The sequence below is a fragment of the Ctenocephalides felis genome, unplaced genomic scaffold (genome assembly GCF_003426905.1).
Source record: "Ctenocephalides felis isolate EL2017-DRISC unplaced genomic scaffold, ASM342690v1 CF-g0.4_SCAFFOLD_01170, whole genome shotgun sequence".
NCBI lineage: Eukaryota > Metazoa > Arthropoda > Insecta > Siphonaptera > Pulicidae > Ctenocephalides > Ctenocephalides felis.
Window position 1 is genome coordinate 55026054 of NW_020537324.1, and position 21075 is coordinate 55047128.

At 29.6% G+C, this 21075-nt stretch overlaps 1 protein-coding gene across 5 annotated transcripts in view; it reads right to left on the bottom strand.

Annotated features, from left to right (window-relative positions):
* Positions 1-21075, bottom strand: part of LOC113368138 (tropomyosin-2) — a 67032-nt gene that overhangs the window by 38161 nt on the left and 7796 nt on the right. For 4 of the 5 annotated variants that reach the window (XM_026609702.1, XM_026609703.1, XM_026609705.1 and 1 more), the window contains exons 2-4: positions 19796-19947; positions 10372-10525; positions 9339-9464 (exon numbers count right to left, since the gene is read on the bottom strand). In XM_026609702.1, coding sequence (XP_026465487.1) covers positions 9339-9464; positions 10372-10485 — 240 coding nt within the window. In that variant the 5' untranslated portion in view covers positions 10486-10525; positions 19796-19947. Of the gene's footprint in view, positions 1-5092; positions 5370-9338; positions 9465-10371; positions 10526-19795; positions 19948-21075 lie in introns of those variants that run through there. The other variant, XM_026609706.1, reaches the window with a different exon arrangement.

Here is a 21075-nt window from a genome sequence, read left to right on the forward strand (position 1 = left end):
TAACTTATTATATTTTAACCCTTTCCACTCGCGATTTCCGAATTTACATGAATTTTGCCGCCGGAGCGTCGGCATCCGAGTGGAAACGGTTAAATATATTTTTATGTACATATGTGCAATGGTGATTTTGCGTTGTAAACATTTTCCTTATACCTCCTAATTTATCTTGAATGATTATTAGTTGCTTGGAAATTTGGTAAAACTAAGTGCATGAAAATGACAAATCTAAAGGATTACATTTATCTGTCTGCCATGTATGTTTAAATTCAATAAGTAGATATATGTAACGATGCGAGAAATTACAGAAATTTATATTTGATTTGAAAGTTTATGTTCATTTAAAGACTTTTAGAAGAATTTTTATAATTTTGATGCATTACTTAATTCCAAATCTTTTTATTATTAAGTTTTACTCTATATAATCACGAATTTAAATTTATATATCAAATTGAAAAGGCTTACTACTGGGTAACCTTTTAGATCTAATGTTTAATATTTCATATATCATCGAATTACTAAATGTCTTCCTTTTCGTAAAGACAGATTGCAATTCAATAAAGAGAATAAAAAAAATAATTCTAAAAAATATTACTACATACAAAAATACGACTTTTTCGAATGTCAATAGTTGACATGTAAAAATATCAGTTTGAATAAACCACACGCCTGGGGCGGAGAATCACGGAGGATTTTAATGAAGAAATTTAGGCTGGAATTATGTACTTTTTGTTATATATTTTTGTCAAACGAAATTCAAGAGTCAAATGAATCAATGAATGAATGAATCAAATGCCCATGATCATCAATATTTAGGCAATGACGAAAAATGTTAGTGTCCAGTGAGCTTTACTGGTGTGACCTGCGTTATTCATTCGGTTCAGTATTAGCATTTGTATTCCGCATCCGTTCTCATCGTGCGTTTCCAGGAAATTGATGCGATTGTGCGGAACCAAAAGCGGACTGAATTTGATTGAGAATATAACTTGTTTATATTCTCAGTTAAACAATTGAAAAACTTTCTACAAAAAGAAAAATCTATTGTGCAGCACATTGTGAAATATACGTCCTATATGTCAGGTTATGTCTTGCTTTTCTATGTGAGGTATTATAATGAAGTCGTTAAAGTCGATGGTGATTTATTGATTTATTAATTCATTAAATTAAATCCACATTAAAATGATTTTGTTCCAGCTCCCGACGTTATTAAAATTTAAACAGTTAACTAAACCGGTATGAAATTATTACAGTTAAATCAGAGTTAACAATCCCTGTGAATTATGGAAGTTTGGAACTATTCGCGCTTTGTGCGGTTTTGAACGGAAATTACAATTGTTCGTGATGGTAAAAGTTGTCACACCTAATCCAATGGAGATAAACGAAAGATTATCAGTCACAATACATGAAAAATTATTTTAGTTTTATTATTTATGTTTTCTTTTAATCCCTAAAGTATCCATATGCTAAAATTTGTAATATCGTGTTAAAAACTGCAATATAGTGATAACAAAGAGGCTGGTTTACATAGCAATCTCTTAAAACTGTGGACGTTAATATATTCATTTTCCATATAAATGCAATAATATATAAACAATTATATATTGCTATTTAATTACAAAATGTCTATTAAGCAAGTATGATTAAAAAGCAAAGTTAAAAAGATTTAAAACAAAATTTAGAGCAAAAAAATATATGCCCAATTTGATTGTATTACAGTATTACAATCTCGTATCATATATTCAAATGTAAGTTCAATATAGGGCAGCAAGGGCAGAAACAAATTTTGTCTAGTGTATAGTTATCGATTCCTATAAATTTATTCTAAATCGTCCTTTTACACATATTAATCCATTTAAAAGAAATGTCCAGAAAGCACTAATCACATGCATGGTGTCTTCTCTAAAACAAAAAATCAATCATCCAAGTCACCATGAGATTATATCATCAAATCTGACGCAAGAACCAAACCTATATTTTGAGCCAACGTATGCAACTCTAGAAAATAATGCATATTAACAAACAAAAATTATAATGAAGTTAAAATTTCTACTGCACGCAAAGATGAGAAAGTAAGAATGGAAATCTCACTAATAAATTGTTTTAATCATCAAATGATTTCTATTATTATAATAAAATCCGAACAACTATATTGTAGTAAAATAAACGCTGGGCTTCAATAAAGGTATGGAGTAAACTTGAAAAAAAAAAGGATAAAGAATCTCATATGTTCGCAGGTTTTTAAAAGAATCGCAGACGATTAAAATTCTTTCGTGAACAAAATCTCGAATTGGAATCATTAAGGAGGCAAATTATTAATAACGTGCGACTTTTGAAGGTCACGTTGGTAAGAGTATACTGACCTTGTGCGTTCATCATAAGAATACTGTTAGTAATATAAGATTATATTATGAGATGATAACGGTGAAAGTATTAAGTTAAATAACATGTATTGATAAATCGTATATAATCTCATTCGCTTGGCATATGAACTTGTCATTGAAATTACTAATAAATGAATTTAACTATGTGATATTTTTCTGGAAAACCGTGAACAAGCATGGGGAAAAATGACGTGTGCCTATAATCGAGCAAATATTCATACAATTTACCACTAAATAAATATTACTTGAAAATTATTACATGTTATTATTTAGGGGCCGTTCAAGTATTACGTAAGCACTATAGGGGGGCGAGGGGGTTGTTGATTTGCTTATTTTGGATTGACATGGGGGGCAGGAGAGTCTGGATGATGATTACGTCATAGGTAGTATTTTTATTTTTTCACATCTATTGCAAAATGTTTACGTAAGCATGGGGTAGGGGGTAAGAGCTTTGCTTACTTTTGCTGACAGGGGGATGGGGGGGTAAATAATTGTAATAAATCTGCTTACGCAATACTTGAACGATCCCTTACTTAGAATGTTTGTATTGACGAAGGAAAAATATTTCATTCTAAAAGTTGAAATATAATCGTTGTGATACGTTAAAACTCTGTTTTTATTTATTTATTTTAATCAGGATCATGAAATTGTGCATAATACAAAGAAAATGCTACTTAACATTCTCTAACGCAGCTGTAAGTGGTAGAATTGAACAATATGAACATTTTATATGTGGCACTTGTAGTCTAATTTAATACGAGGAAATTTAATGAGAAATAACTTCAATTCTTTCAAAACGATTTGCTAAGATGTTTGGCGATAAAAAATTTATATAAGTATTTTTTTAATTTTTATGAATTTAAAAAGATATGCCTATTTTAACATACACGGCAGCAGCTTATGCGTCACGGGAAGGACTAATAACATTACGTCATTACTGACGAAGGTCAAATACGAGTTTAAAACCGTACTGACAATAATCAACACAACGCCCATATAAGACCTCAATGTTCAACCGAGCCTCTGTGAATTTACAACATGAATCTAAATACAAAAGTGACCATACCAAATGATCACACATTAATTTTCATTGTATTTTGTCGAGGCTAGCAATTACATTTTCAAATTATAATTAGTCGTTTACTTTGATTGAATGGTTAGTTACCGTCTGCACAAATAAATGTTTTTTGTATTCAAAACCACAAATGCTTTAAATTCAAATTTTGTTCCAAATACATTTCTGCTGAATTCAAAAATTCTTCAGAATTGCTAAGTGCTTTGAATACCAAAGCAAAGTATGACTCCGAAATGAATGACAAAGATAAGATATTCTTTGAATCAGCAATGATAATTCATGTGAAAACATTTCAACCACATTCCTCAGTATCATGTCATTTTAATGACGAGTAAAGAAAATGGAATTTGATCAATTTAAAAATGATATTAGAAATGATGTAAGAAAACGCATTTACTAGCCTTTAAATATTCTTCTATCAATTTGTATCAAACGTGCTTCCATAAACTCGTATCGATGCATTAAATGGAAATGTCAAGTAATAAATTACCATATTAGTCTATAACAAGAAGTATTACATATAAGTGTAATATGACTCATTGGATTGGGATATACCGTCAACAAAACTAATGAGAAATTCTTGTATGACTATTCATTATTCGGTTATAATGAAGTATATGACCATATTTGGTAAAAACTTTTACAAAATTTGTACGCGTTTGAGAAAATGTTAGAGGTTATAAAAAGCACCTGTCAAAATCGATAGCTTTTAATTACTAATTACTAACTAATTACTAACTTTACTAATTTACGTATTTCAGTGGCATTATAATTTAATAAATATACAATTGGATAAAAAGTCTTATTTTTAAGAAAATACATTCAAGCATTATATTCTAACATACACATACATGTATGCATATATAAACATATATACATACAAATACATATATTTAAGAATAAGCATACACATACATCCATCCACAGTACACACATAGGCATACAATTATATTGCACACACACAATTAATGCCTTAATGCCTTACAATAACGTATAAGGCTGCAGATTAAGAGATTACTTAGACATGAAAAATTATTAAAATTAATCTAGTAAGAATGGCATTTAATAAGCTAATGTGATAAAGCTGTATATACAAAACTGAAGCCATATAACGCAAATATGACCGTGAAAGTTGAAGTAAGTTCTGAATCATGTTTTACAAAAAATATTTCATACAAAACTATCCTCAAGTTGACAAATACAAATTTTAACTTCAAGCGTGTGACATTTGATGGTGTATTAACTTTATACGTCAAATAGGGCGTGGTTTAGTCACATAGTTACATATCGCAAAGATTCTACTGAATTGAAGTACACGGGCAGGAAAAAACAAATGTATTTTTTGGCTATACAAAAAGAATAATAGAACTCTTTTATGCAAGATTGTATAAGCATCAGCCGGCGCATTTTCTTCAGCGCAACGTCATCTACAGAATTTGTAAAATTCATCCGATCGATGAACGGAGCAACGCACTGACTATGTACGTACCACTCGCACCCACGAAAAGCGTAAGAATTAGAAAGAGATGAATACAATTGAAATTACGTCCGTATAACAGGTCGTTGTTCAGCATAATACATCACTTAAAATTTTAACTATCATAATGTATAAAATGAAGTATTAACTAATTAATCTTACTTCTTCCCGTCTCATAATTTCTACTTGCAATCGCTTGTGAAATTCTTCACATTCGTCGCGATATTTTTCCATTTCTTCTTTCGTTTGACGCATTTTTTTCTTAAGGACGTCAAGGAGCGTTCCTTGCTGTACGTTTGTCGTCATTTTTAATACTTTTTAATTAACACTCCAGAACCAAACACACAACACTTCACACACGCAACACCAAACTATATCAATCACCGACTAACTGAACAGATAACCGGACTCGCCCGTTCGACAAAATGGCGACTATTTGACAAAGCGGCCACCGGCTGGAATCATAGTTGGAGAGGGACAATAGTGCGAAGTGTGTTGCGACAAGGGTCAATATATACGTAACTGTAATTATTCTAAATTACCTAAACACCATCACATGACTCCGCAGTACAATCAAGTCTATATGAAAACAAAAACAATAAAACAAATTCGTTTAATAAAAGGGATTCGAAGAAATTTGAGAAAAGAAGAGATTTTAAAGATTTTTGAATCAACACCTACATGTTATCCCAAACTTATCTTTCCAAAAGTACAGAACGAGTGACAGACATACAATCATCCCAACATGTTTTACCCAAAAATTTTGATTAAAACCATCAACATTTAATAAATTAAATAAACATTGCAAACGTACGAACGTGTAAGGTCATTGCGAAATATGAAGTCCAAAGTGTTCCCTAGACCCACCTGTGGAGGGCAACGCTTCCGGTCTCTGCGATTGAATTTAAAAAACAGCGCGAAACAATATACGTAGGATGGGCTTTATTTATTATAGCAAAAATAGAATTGACATTGATTTGTTAAAAAAAAATAAGTGTACCGTGATAAACAAGTGCAGTGCGTGTAGTGCATTTACATTTTCTATTCAACAGTTTACTACGCCAATACTACCACACAAGTGAAAAATATTAAATCAAAATATAATATCTAATTCGCTAATATTTTAAATTGTTCCGTGTTTAATATTTTTCAAAGATTAAAAATATTGTTATGTTATCAGCAAAGCTTTCCATGTTTCACGAGGTAATATTCATTGCGAAAACATTAATTTAAAAGTGCAGAAAATGAAAAAAAAACATTAAATTAATATTAAACTATAAATATTTATAATCGTTTAATTAGTAACACAATGAATGAACAATAACGCCGAATAAATTACCTTCCTCAAAATAAAGGCAAAAAATCGCTAATTCAATATTGTAAATTAATATTTAACATTAATATTTAGTTATGTTTATAAGTTTTTAATAGGTTCCCAAATTTTCTAACGCAACTTAAATTTCGAATGCGTACAAAACATACGCTACATTTGAAGTTAATAGAATTAATGCACACTGCCGAACGATAAGTCATACGTCGCCACGTGTTCGTATGCGTTGCTCTGTTCTTCGACACTTGTTTACATTGGAGCCTACTGGTGGACGTATGAGTATTCTAACGTTATTTGCGTCGTGCTACACCGACGCACATACGCAACAGCTGATAATGGATACGCCGCGACTATGTACAATACGCCACATACTTTCCAAATCATTGTATACATTAAATTATCACTTGCAAAATATTATATTTAACTTTCGAAAATGAAGTTTGTATTTAAAAATGATAAAATCATTATTGTTTACAAACCCATACTCCAATTAACATAATAAAGTACTTATTATGACTTTTAAAGAAGGCAGCACTAAATTATTATACCCCAAAATGCGTATTGCTCGCCTTCTTACCCGTTTCAATTGTGCATTCATAATGTTATGCAACTCGTTCTTGATTATAGAAAATTTCATCATGGTATCGGAACTGAAGATGGATCGTCCAAAAGCAAGCCCGGGATAATCTGCACATCTGTTTTTTCGTCTATTTTCTCGTTCCGCCACCAATTCCGTTCGTTCGCTGGTACACCGCAGCCTGGCTAACTCTTGAGTTTCAGGATCGTCCTGCGATTCTTCCTGAGGTCCTGGTCCGCCTTCCACTGCAGGTCGTGGTCCTTTAGCTCGACTTCGGCTTCGATGCCTCTTTTGCTTCTCATTAGCTGCATTTTTAGAAGATTTTGTATTTAGCTTATCATCTTCTACATTATCTAGCATATTTATTTCTTCGAGTTTTAATAATTGTGGTCTCTCATGGGTCGAGACTACATTCTCATCTCTATTTACTAAGGCACTAAGTGATTTATTTTCGTCATCAAAACATTTGGTCGTAGGTTGTAAAATATTTTCACTAAATTTATTATTATCTACGTTTATAACTACGGCAGCCACATCTTTTATTTTGCTGTCACTTGCTTTATTATCTTGGTTCAATGGTAGTACATGTTCTGTCACAATATCGAAGGCTTGCGATTGGTATGCCGCACTAGTTAATTCTTGTGGTTGCCGTTGTATCGTTAACCCCCGTGTGCCTTCGTTTCGGGGGTGGTGTTGGTGACCCCGTCTACGCCCCATCCCGGGTGCCTGGCCGCCGTTACGGCTTGACATTTCACCACTGTTCTTCACCGTGACACAACACCGGCGGCCATCTTGACTCAATTGCTTCGCCTTTCTGGCACCGTGGCGCTTCGAACTATGTTCGATGGCCGCCTTGCGTCGAGCAGCACAAGCTCGATCGTTGCGCGGATTTTTTATATTTGAATGTTGCGGTATTATTTTCGCGCAGCATCGTGTTTTGACTCTCAATGAGCGTTGTACTTTTGTTCGATTCACATTATTAACACTACCTCGTATCATAGTAACATAGTTTTAATTGAAACTAACCTCCTTTACAACTGATCGGTTTGCCGGCTCTTCCTCAAAAGCATATGGTTGGAGAACATTTCACCAATTTATTGTAAAATTTTGCGAATTTAATGTCGTATTATATATATGTTATTCACTACTTATTTTAAATCGATCGGAATAAATGGCGTCATACCTAAAATTAAACATTTAAGCAACCTTTTTTGGTCAAACGTTGAGGCCCGTGGTACAAAAATAGAGCGTGGCGGTAACATGATACATATGCAGGCAGCGTAGTTTTATATTTAGAATGTTTTAGAACAAGCGATGATGTTAAACTGCGGTATTTAACGGATATAGGTCATATAAGATGATAGTCGTCGTCTTTATAAAAAATCGATTATAATTCTGAAAGATGGTCCTAACTATTGAACAAACTCACAAAGATTCAAAATAGGAATATTATAAAGATGTTGATACTAGATTGCCGTAGTTTTCTGCATAATCCAATAAATAATATTGTTTAATAAATATGTTGCTAAACATAGTTTAAATCACGTCCACAAAAATTTTTATTCACATTTTAACGCACCCCATTGCACAGGCCTGGGCGTGATTTACGTATCGTGATTGGTGATACGATGTTAATATATCTTTTATATTCTATTATATTACATTCAATAACATTATATATATATATATATATATATATATATATATATATCACTGAATATGTTGAATTGATACATATTTTTAATAATAAATAAATATTGATGTACTGTGTCACGAAAAAACATCAAACTTGAATATTATAGCATAGCGGTTATTCAAATCTATAACAAACTTCGTAATTTTATACTGAATTTCAATACTCGATGAGATCGACATTGCAACAAAATAAAAAATAAAGGCTAAAAAATTGAATTCGCACAATTTCCATATTATGGTATTCCATGTCCAGAAAGATATTCTGGTGTGAATTTTCGGATTCTCTGATATAATAACGTTTCATACTAAATGTATAATTTTTTGATCCTTTATTTTTTTAAATTTTAGTCAAAGTGAGAATTCAATTTAAAAAGATGATAATAAGAAATGTCTAAAACAGTAAATTTTAATGAAAAAAAACTACATACAAATTACTAAGAAATTATCACAAAAAATGAGATCCAGTAATCTTTACTTCTTTGAAATGAAAAACTATAAAAATACATTTGTATGCATTCGAATTGCGAGTAAAGCTTCGATATATATCAATATAATAGAGAATTAAAATCCTAATCGATGAGGTTGGTTATTGATATAGACTTTCACTTTTCAACAATTTAGATTAAACAATAAATTTTCATCATAATAGGACATAAGCATGGATCCTATGTTTGTCGATCCATATGTTTGTAAAAATTGATTGTTTTTTTTAAAAAAAAAAGCTAAATTAAAACTTTTTTGAGTTCTTAAATATAAATATATATATGTGCAATTGCATAAAAATACCACACTATGGTGGGACTTACATTTTGGAGAGCCTTGTCTTTCTCTTCGAGTTTTCCATTGACTTGCATCAATGACTCCTGAGTTTGGTCAAGATCGTTCTCAATTGATTGGATCTTCTTTTGCAGAGAACGGGCCTCTTCCTCGGCCTGTGATATTATCAAACAAACTTATTTTAAAATGCAATAACTAAAAAAAGTCTATTTCAAACTATTTAGAAGCAAAAATGTGTTGCCAATAATAATTTGTTATAGGATTTTTATATAATAAATATTAGGGTAGGGTGGGGCACAAAAGTCCAATTTGACTTTGAGCAATTATATTGTGAAAACCAATCCAATTATATGATGCCAAAGAACCATAGACCTTATATTATTGTAGTGTAATGTCTATGCAAATAACATATGACAAACAAACGACTATCTTATTATGTTCAGTAAAACTCCCAGCTAATCATTATAGAAATATGTTTTTTGCTGTTTTTCAAAAACATGCCACATGGATCTTTTCATCCCATAGGCGGGGTAAGAGTAAAAATAGGTCTAATCTCTTATTTATAATTTTATAGAGATTTTACGAAATAATAGCTACATTATTCAACCAATACAAAATATAAATTTTATGAGTACATTTTTTACAGAGCTGGAAAATGTATTCATTAACAGACTTGGAATAACTATTTATTTAATTTATCTTCTGTAAAACTGCTCTCTTTAATTCAATTTACTTCTTTATTTACTAATTTTGTTGTTTACACCTTTGCCAGAGTGAAGGTTCTGTTAGTGCTTTTTACCCTACCCATGTGTAAGTTTTTACAGATGTTATACAAAAAAAATTCTGTTGAATCTATTCTACTCCGTGATACCCTAGATATAACTTAATCGTGAGATTGGAACTAAACAGCAGGCCAAACACCTGCTCGAAAACTTAATATATTATCTACGCAAGTGAAAACTTTTAACAAAAATTTGATGTGTTGATGATGTATCAACATTTGCAGAAGAATTTGAATTTCTGTCTTAGATTATATAATCAAAATATGAAATGAATAATGACCTTCTCAGCGCGCAGGTTGGCATCCTTAGCTTCCTGTTCGCAGTTGAGAGCGCGGTCCATTGCGTTCTCCTTTTCCAGCTTCATCGCTTGCATTTTCTTTTTGATCGCGTCCATTTTGGTTGTGTTTGTGTTTTCTCACTTAGCCGGAATAAAACTGCAACAAAACGAAAAAAATTGTAGTACAGAGTTTTTAAAAAATAAGGTTTTAAGATCTAACATGTTAAGAAAATGCCAACTTTTTTTTATCAATGCAAACATACGCTTGCAGTCCGGTTAGTAACCAATAAAAAAATAGAATGGTAGCAATATATTCAGTAAATCCATCGGCAGTTTGGCATTATGGCATTTAAATGTTAGCTGAGAAAATTACGTAGTAACTAAACCTAAAATATTTTTTTTTCTTTGGTCTTCTGTTTACGGACAGCAGTGATTTGGCCAGTAGTACAGGTCCACGTTTTTGCTAGATACTATCGAAGTTTGGAGAGCACCCGCGGCATATCCAAAAAGAGCGCAACGTTGACTACGATCGGTTTTTCTACATTTAATCGTTTAATAATCTATAAATTTGCAAACTAAGAGCCTTTGTGAGCATTATTTTTATTCGTGTATTTAGATATCGCCAATATCATATTATTTAACTATAAAAGAATTATAGCCTTCTTCGAAAGACACTTGAAGACTGCATTTCAGGATTTTAAGTATACACTATAGTATATTCATAACTAGTCAACATCAAATATTACATTGCAAATTCATTTTGCAATGAATACTACGATCCATCGTGAATGCCTCATGGTATGTCAACCACCAAATTATATACAATGTTCAAAAAATCGAGACTGTATGTGAAACTATAAAAGGGTCAGCAATAAATATCACTCAAAGATTAATCAACACACAAATCGTAGTCTTGAGGAACATCCTGACCAGAGGACTAAAGAAACAGTGGCCAGAAAATCTCAATGAAACCAATTTATATTAATTTTATGTTAGTAACTACTTTTACATTGCACATATTATAAAGAGTCTTCTCATTGGAGAAGATCCGAAACGTGATAGTTTGTTAACTCTCGTTATAGAATAGCTTTTGCAGTTCTGATTGTCTGCAATGAAGAGAGACGAACAATTCATTTGCACTTGTTAATAATGAGCAAACGTCTTTTGAGATGTCTACTGCCTCAGCTAGTCAGCTATATGACGTCTCATTAACAGGCAATTTGACGATGCGAAATTGTGAACTTTTGACACCTTATCCAACACGGTGATCAATTTCAGAACATTTTCGGCATAGATAATACAATTGTATTTATTCTTACATATCTAATTTTCGACGGTTGTCAACAAAAAAGAAAAGTTACTGCATGCAATATTCAAAACCTCTGTGATTTCGACGCGCAACCTCCTTGATTTCCTTCTGTGATTCTGCAAGGATAGAATCGAAACCAAAAACAAGAATCGAATCACCGGCAAATTCTGCTCTTTTTGCATGTAATCAATACAAAATAAGGAGTAATATTGGACTGAAACATTTACAATAGCCATTTACGAAATTACTCAATAATACTGTAGAAATATAATAATTTCTTGCAAAGTGTAAATTGTACAATTCTTCTTGCAACCACTATGGCAGTAAAGTTAAGCATTTTCCGGTCTAGATCCGATCTGTCGAGTATTATCAATTGGAGATAATAAAGATCATGTAAATTGAAATAGAAAATTGAATAAATGCAGAAAAATTGGAGGAAAAAAAAATTCATTTTACATAGCAAAAATGATTATAACTTAAATGTAAAGTCCCGGTTTGGCCGGAACAGTCCCGGATTTCCATTTTGTGTACCGGGTTTTTCAAAAAGCAATATTTGTCCTGGGTTTAGATCTTTTGTCCCAGATTGGGTTTTCGAAAAGTATAGGCCTATATTGAATCTTCGCTCTTACTTGATAATAAAATTACAACTACCATTAATATATCTGAAAATGTTATGTACAACTAGTATGTTTATATAAAAAGGCGGGTAAAATAGCCTCTAAAATTCATAATTTTGAACTTATATTTGAAATTTTACGAAAATTAACAAAAATTATGAGAATGAACTTCTTGACTGCCTGGGATACCTAAGTGGAATCCTAATTATTTTTAAATAATTATGAAGAAAATTGAACAAAATTAAATAATAAGTTTGAAAGCTGTCGGATTTCTATTGCATTCTTAAATAATGTATGTTATTTTAAAATCATATTAAATTTTTCAATATGGAGCCTCCACCCGCCATGACTAAAAATTACCGTCCCAATTTTGACTTGAAATGTCATTAATAAAAACTTCAAAACTAATTTTATTAAATATTTTTCATTCTTTTATGAATTGCAAATTTCAGTTCATTTAATATTGCTAACAAAATTAAAAGCACACACGATTTGTCTTAATACAACACACCACCAACAGTTTTAATTAATAAACTACTGAACGGTGATATAGTATCTTATTCTGTGGAAAGCTGTGACAAGTCATACCGCTGTAATTGAATTTCTTTTAATAATAATTGTTCATTTTCAGGATATCAATTGTATTTATTTTGCAATTTTATAACATATGTTTGCGCATATTATAATGTAAATGTATATTAACAAATTACGAATTATCATATTGAGAACATTTTCTACTTTGTATGCAAAAAGCAAGTTGCGATAAGCGTAATGAATATTAGATGTGTAAATTTGCAAAGAATAATGTCATTTTGACTCAAATGTTCTCATTCTTAACATGTAGACTTTCGTCCTAAATACATATGTGCCTTTGAACGTTCGTTGTGGGTTAAGCTATAAAATGACTCAAATGGTTAAGAATTCGGACTATAACCAATAAAACCTATTTCCGAATTGAAAAAAAAATAGTTCAATTTTTGTGGTAAAATATTTAGAAATGAAGGCACGTAATTGTCTAGCAAACGTCTGATAGTAGAGTTTAGTTTTAAATTCATATTCCATTCAGATATCAATATCAAATACGTTTAGTTAATAGCATCAAGGTAATGTGATTGGAGTTAGTAATAATAAAGTAGTATTCCCAAGTAGCCATCGTATAATTCACCAAGTTCTGATTGTAATATATCATGAAAAATAAATAATGGGCATCAATTTCTGATAATTCTAAAATGTGTACAAATTTGATTAATTTGGGAAGTAATTTGAGAAGAAGAATAAAATTCCTAGGATATTGTACGTTGAAAGATAACCACGATACATTTTTGCTTACGGTGCCTTTGTATTACTTTTTTCTCAAAATATGAACATTCATTCTGCTTTTCCTAGTTGTAGTAAATAATAGTAAATGCTTACATGTGCAATGGGTATGTGATGAAAATCAAAAGATGCTAAAGACAATTTTCACCAGTTTTCGATCAAATTCTTTGCGATTAACACACAAGTCTGTACGCGTAATTGATATTCGAAAATGAAGGTCAATTGACCATAAGAGTTTGTATACAGATTAAATAAAATGACAATAAAATAAAACATCGCATATGTACCCGAGACACCACACCCGAGTCGGCGTCGCGCCGAGACTTTGGCTGGGCGAAATTCTTGAACGCGAGCCTTGCAAAAATATTGCAACAATGTCACTGAAAAGTATTACAATGTTAAGTCGTAAAGAAATATGTTCTTTTAAGTTTAAATTGATGATTCGTTCTGTTGATATTGTGATGAGACCTTGGTACATTGATGTACATGTCATGAAACCTAGAACTTTAAATGATAAGCCACAAACCGGAATGTTAAACAAACCGATGGATCGATCATTAATTATTGTTAACTGCTGCAATATCGACAATTATATCTTATCATATATAAACATGGAATTTTTTGCATGGATACATTTTGAATTGAAATAATTATCTATAGCTTCATTATCTGTTTAATAGAATATTTGCAATACTTGCACATTGCATATTTAAGCATCGGCATTGAATAGTATAAACACCCGTTTTTCTCGGTTTCTTGAGTATAAATATATAGGCTGATTATGCTGTAAAATAGACCAATGTTATGGCAAGTCTATGATACGTGACAGTTTTCATACAAAATCGTACTAAATACTGTAAAAATGCCATATATTTGCTGTACGATGAGGCTTCTTACACTTAAAATGCAACTTCACTAATATGTTATTAAACCATATCAAAGATCCAGTTATCATAACATTGTTTTCGACATTTATGCGTTTTCTATGTTTTCCATGGATTTTGACAGTATTTAGTATGATTTTGTATGAAAACTGCTACATAACATACCTTGCCATAACATTAATCTATTTTACGGCAGAATCGGCCCCATAATATGAATTTGAAATATTTTCATTTAAAATTTTTACCTTTACTGATATTTTCAAAGGTGTGTTTTTGAATTATACTAAATATAAAAATGTAATTTTGTGATTAGGTTTTTTAACAAATACTTTGCACACAAGTGAACATTTCGATATAGCCACCACAAAACTTGTTTATAGGATGCATAACGCCATTTATAAATTCTTCAAAAAAATAAAATATAAAATACATGTAAAAACTATTTTTTCGTTTATGCTAAAGATGAAAAATTAAACAATATTAAACATATACCAAATAATTGAATATTTTGTTCGTTTTGGTTAATTTCTACGACGGATAAATGCCTAATATTTGCTGGTCTTAAACAGCGAACTTTAGTTTTTATTTGTTTATTTGTAATAACAAAAGTTTTTATTTGTTTATTAACTTCCCGTAGGGTAAGTTATTGTAATGGGCCGAAAATCGAAATTGAAAATTTTTACATTTCTCGACGTTTTGAAGGTTTCTGAACATTTTGGCATACCTCAGAAAAAACTGGATGTGTGTGTGCGTGTGTGTGTGTATGTATGTATGGATACAAATTTCCAGTTTCCATTTACAATTTTTTTTTGTATATCAAAAATAATTCAGATTTTATTTTTAATTCTGACTATAGTTCTAATATACTTTAAACAAATAATTTCAACTTTGCAATTCAGTTTATATAATTCTTATAAATATTAAACAATGTTACAATATTAATAATAATCTATTTGAAAACATTCAGTATTCCTCGAACATTTCGTTACGGTACGGGAAGTTCCAGCAATTTGCCTTAAGGCACGATGCCATACACCCCATTAATTTGAATTTATAATTATATAGATATTATAAATTAGTTTATTTTGTAAATATTCCAATTAATTATTTTCATTTTCAAATTATTTCTGTTATAAATAAAATAGTTGTCTCAAGATAATTATCAAAATCGTATTGTTCTGCTTGTGAAACTATTGTGATAATTAATTTGTGATGAATTCCGAAATTTAAAATTAAACTCCATTCCGTTATTAATCTCGTCTTTCAGAATTCATTGTTTGTGCTCCATTTTTAAAACAATAAGTGATTCAATTATAAGTCCATGCATATATAAAATACCACAGATATTTAATTCAGATTAAACAAATTCTTAAAATGAATGGAAACAAGATACGCCTATCTTTCAAATTATTGCAATTATATGGAAAATTATGATGGTTAATAGAAAAGTTGATTAAGTCTACTTAGATATTAAATTAATATATTATAATTTAACCGCATCATAGTTTAATGATATAAAATTATTACACACTTTCTGCCTGTTAGATTCTTTTTTGTAAATATTACAAGATTTGTGAATATTTATAATAAGGAGTGAATGAAATCGATCAAATACGTCATCGTTCTGCAAATAAGTAATTATTGAAATTGAAAATAAAATATAGGTTCAACCGTAAAAAAAGAAATTTTAGCATCGATATGGAATTGCATTAAAATGAAAGATCGCGTGTTATTAATATGAATCGTGTTTAAATTGAAATATTTAATTATTTATATTGAATTGCGTTCATGAATTTTAATGCAATGAAAGGTTTAAAGAAATAGGAAAAATAAAGTATTCAGATAGACATTCGAGCATTGGTACCGTGTAATACTATTTTAACCAACAACGGAGTGAGTTTTAGATATACATATATGTATATACAAGATGCATATAAACGCAATATATTTAAGAAATTCAAGATAGATTTTAAATTTAATTTTAGCAATAAAACATTCCTCTAATACATTTGTACACTTTTGCAGTGTCCAATATAATGTCCAATTTATGTGCAAACCCACAAAGGTTAATTGACGTAACATATTTATTATTAACTTCCTAAAGCTTATGTTTTCGCCAGAAATTCCAATTTGCTATGTTTATGTTTTCTCGACGTTTCACGTCATTCTAAATCGTTAAACATCAAAATTGGAAAAAGTATGTGTCTGTATGGATATGAGCCAAAATTAGACGATTTATCGATTTCAAAGTTTTGAAAACCATTTAATCGACATGGATTAGTGTTGATTAATTTTGAGCTATGATTGGCCAAACCGTTTCTTTATAATTAGCAGATAAGTGCAAATTTTTCAATAACAATTTCATCAAAAATCCTAAATCGACTTTAAAAACCGAAATTTAAAAAGTGGTTCGCGAGATAACTGTTGAAAATTGCAAGTTTTTGGTAAAGATCAGCCGGGCTGTTTCTTTGTAACTAATTGTTAATTTTTTTTAAGACTTTAATAAAATTTGCATTGTAATAGATATATTGATTTAAATAAACATTTTTGAAATATTATATATTTACGACAAATGGTTTAATAACAAAAATTCATTAACATTTTGAATAAGGTAAATGCTTACTCGTAACAATTAAACATTTATTACTTTATCGTAAAATAATTTATAACATTTAAACTGTTTGTCAAATATAACTAGTATGTTAGGCAAATTTGTACAAAAATTAATAATCTGAAATAATTTCTAGCACTATAACAGTGGTTTCCAACCTTTTCGTATCCCCCCCCCATTATTTTTGAAACAATAATGTGTATTGTTTGCAGTGATTGTTTTCTAACAAACCATTTTTATAAATAAATGATAAGTTCAAATGATATAATTCATTTATCAAGCTACAAAAATAATTTAAAATATTATTAAAAATCATTTAAAATATTATCAAAAACCATTTAAAATGATTGAATAAATAATTGTATAAATTATTTATTCAATCATTTTTTATATCAGACTCTCTGAGCGGTTCTACACTTAAAACTCACTTAAATGATATATTGAATAGGTCGATAACAAATATTAATTCAATTAGAGCCAAATTCCATCTAGTTTCAATTTAATTTGATATAATGTATTTATTTGAAAATTATCTAAATATTACGTTGCAATAATTTTGTTAAAAAAATTTATATATATTTATTAATTTTGTCAAAGTTTAAAAGATATTTCAAACATAATAAGTATATTACTATTCCCATTCCAATGCCACAAATGAATAGAAAACATAACGCTATTTTCCGAAAATTATGTCTACATTTGCAGTTTTTAACTATCATCAGCTTATAATGTATTATAGTATAGTATCAAATCAAATAATATAAATATTTGGTTACTATCAAAAATACTCGATTTGAAAATATGTGTGCACGATAGTCTGCAGATAGACCGGAAAACATTTCTAATACTTAAAGTGATCTTCTTGTCTCCGTGTTTTGTTCTAAAATTAACCTCGTCAGGGCGATGCTGGTTTATTTAGATGCGCGTAATATATAGTAACATCTCGAATCGCTTTCAGCTTATGAAATTTGATACAAAACTAAATTTTTCGTAAAATTTAATTTTTTATTCAATAAAATAGATAGAATTATAATCGATACAAAAAAGTCTTAGTATTGAAAACTGATAGATGTCATATTAAGAGTATTTATATGAAAATTTGTAATATACAGAAATAAGCTTATCGCCATAAGAAGAATATTGGGCGAATAAATATTTATTATTTTTGTTTGAAGATATTTGGATGCGAATGGAATAACTATTCAGGTAAATCAATCAAATTTTCAATATTTATAATATTGGAATTCAGGTAATGTTTATTATCAGAATATAAAATATATGTAAATTCTAATTATAAACGTATGTATATGTATATCTATATATGTTTATATATATATATATATATATGTTTATATATATATATATATATATATATAAACATATATGTCATGATTAGATGTTAATAATATACGTAGTAACTATGTTTTACAAGAAGTCAGTAAATTTCTAAACAAAAAACATTTTGTATGTGAAAGAGCGTACATTATTTTTATCACATTTTTATTCAAATAAAAAAATACATTTTAAAGAAAAGACAGTTTAATTTGAACGAGTAAAATAAATACTAAAAAATCAAGTATTCGTTTTCATATGTTAAGTACATAATCTGCGAGCCTATTTATAAAATATATAAGAATTTACATATAAGATCTAAAAATAAGGTCGTTCGAAACTTATTAAAAATGACATTTTGTAATTTAATCCTCTTTATTAAATTTATATTTTATTCACTACTACCTAAAGGGGCATTGAGTAAATTGGGGACACAGCACTTTTGGTATTAAATTTAATTATGTCGTTAACTTTAAAGCTGTAAATTCTTTTTAATAAACTTTCACTAAAAAAATTTATATAAATTCAATAATATTTTTTTTTAGATTTATCTGAACCTGTATAAAATATAAATTAAGTTAAAAATATCTATTAGAATTATAAAAGTAGACATGACACTCTTAAAAGTATAGATTTAAATTTTAAATGCTCGTAAAAGTTTCAGCAAGGTTAAAAAAATTACAAGCATTTTATTTTTAAATTTGATTTTATAGAGTAGTTTAGGTTGTCAAATTTTATTCGTTGTATGCGATGAATGCTATAGCATTCACGTCAAGTATTACGTTTCTATTTTAAGCAATGCGCTTGCCCAAACTAATTTATGACTACGGCAAAATATAAAAAATACAAAAATACATAAAGAACTAAATTGTTAAGGTGATTTCTATAGTTAGATTCTCTATAGTTAGTCATTACCTTGACAGGTATAATAATTACAGAAACGTTAGGTTATATAAAATTAAATTCAAAATAATTGACTTTAAAATTTGAATACTATAGCATTCATGTCATTCTGCACCACAATGAAAATAAATGCTGTTGCTTTCACGTCCGTGTGATAAAGATATTTTAAAAAAGAAGCTCTTAAGCTTACTATAAGCAAAATCGAAGACTTAATTCAAATATTTTCGACATATCAGTTATCACTATTTGAAAATTAGTCAAATCACTGTTATTCTTTTTGCATTCCTGATCCCTTCCGCTTTCAATACTAGAATATAACATGGTCAAATCGATAAAACACGGAATTTTAAATACACGCATCGTTGGAAATTTAAATATAAAAATCCACGAAAAAACGTATGGTTAATAAAAAATAGTATTAATTAAGATATAAAAAATCACAATTGGTACTTACAGGAAATCGCTGTAGCGTACGCGGGCCGAAGACGGACTGTGCTTTGGTCCTTTCTGCGGCACAATCAGAACACGACTTGCCAAGAATAGATTAGCCAACTCCGCCTCATGGGATGGTAAGGGTAAAACTTTCTGTCCCCACTTCACATACACCTATGAATTTAAATTAATATATATATATATATATATATATATATATATATACACACATGTATGTATACATATTTACACATATATTTATATACCTTTATATTTTATATATAGATCTATAAGATATCACGTATAAGACCTGTACGAAAATTGCATATCTGCTTTCAATATACAAATACCTCAGATTACTCTCCTAGATTTGTTATCCATTCATTCCATGAATGTTAAATTAATGACACTATGATCTAATATTTTTATCAATATGTTTATAATGATTGAATAATAATAATGTGGGAAGCATGGCATCGTGCCTTAAGGCAAATTGCTGGAACTTCCCGTACCAAAAATTATTTTTTTTTAAAAAGAATAAAATTTTTGAAAAAAACTTACTCTGAAAAAATTTGATTTTTGAGAAACTATACATTTTTGACAAAAATTTATTTTTTTTTGAAAAAAAAAAAACTTTTTGAAGAAAAATTTATTTTGAAATATTTTGAAAATTCTGATTTTTTTTCAAAGCAATCGTACTGCTTTAACTGCATAGAGACAAAATATAGAAGCGCGTAAGCGCCGCGTTGCCGTCTAACGGATATTAAACATTGTTACGAAACCCATAGGAATGTAAACAAAATTTATATTTATATTGTTAAAATCTCTATAAAATATCTGATAATTTGATGTGCATACATCTAATGATCATTTTTGACCGCCAAATGGCATTTTTTTACTTTTTTTACTAGATCTCCAAAACCGCTAGACCTGCCTTCATGAAAATTTGATCAGTTCTTCATCTTGTTAATACAACTAAAATGTTTTGAATTATTCAAATCGGACGCTCCGTTCTCTTAAAAACTGAGTTACTGTTTTTGGCACTTTTTGCCCCATATCTTCGGATCGGCTAGACCTGCGTCCGCCAAAAACTAATCAGCACGTCTCCTTATCAATACGTATCGAATGTTTTTTTAATTATTCAAATCGCTTCATCCGTGTTCCTGAAATAGTCGACGAAAATTTGTATACATAACACACACATAACATACGTCCATTTCTTCTAAGGTTTGCCGAAATGTTCAGAAGGTTTTGAAACGTAAAGATATATACAAATTTTCCTTTTTGTTTTTTTGCGATTAC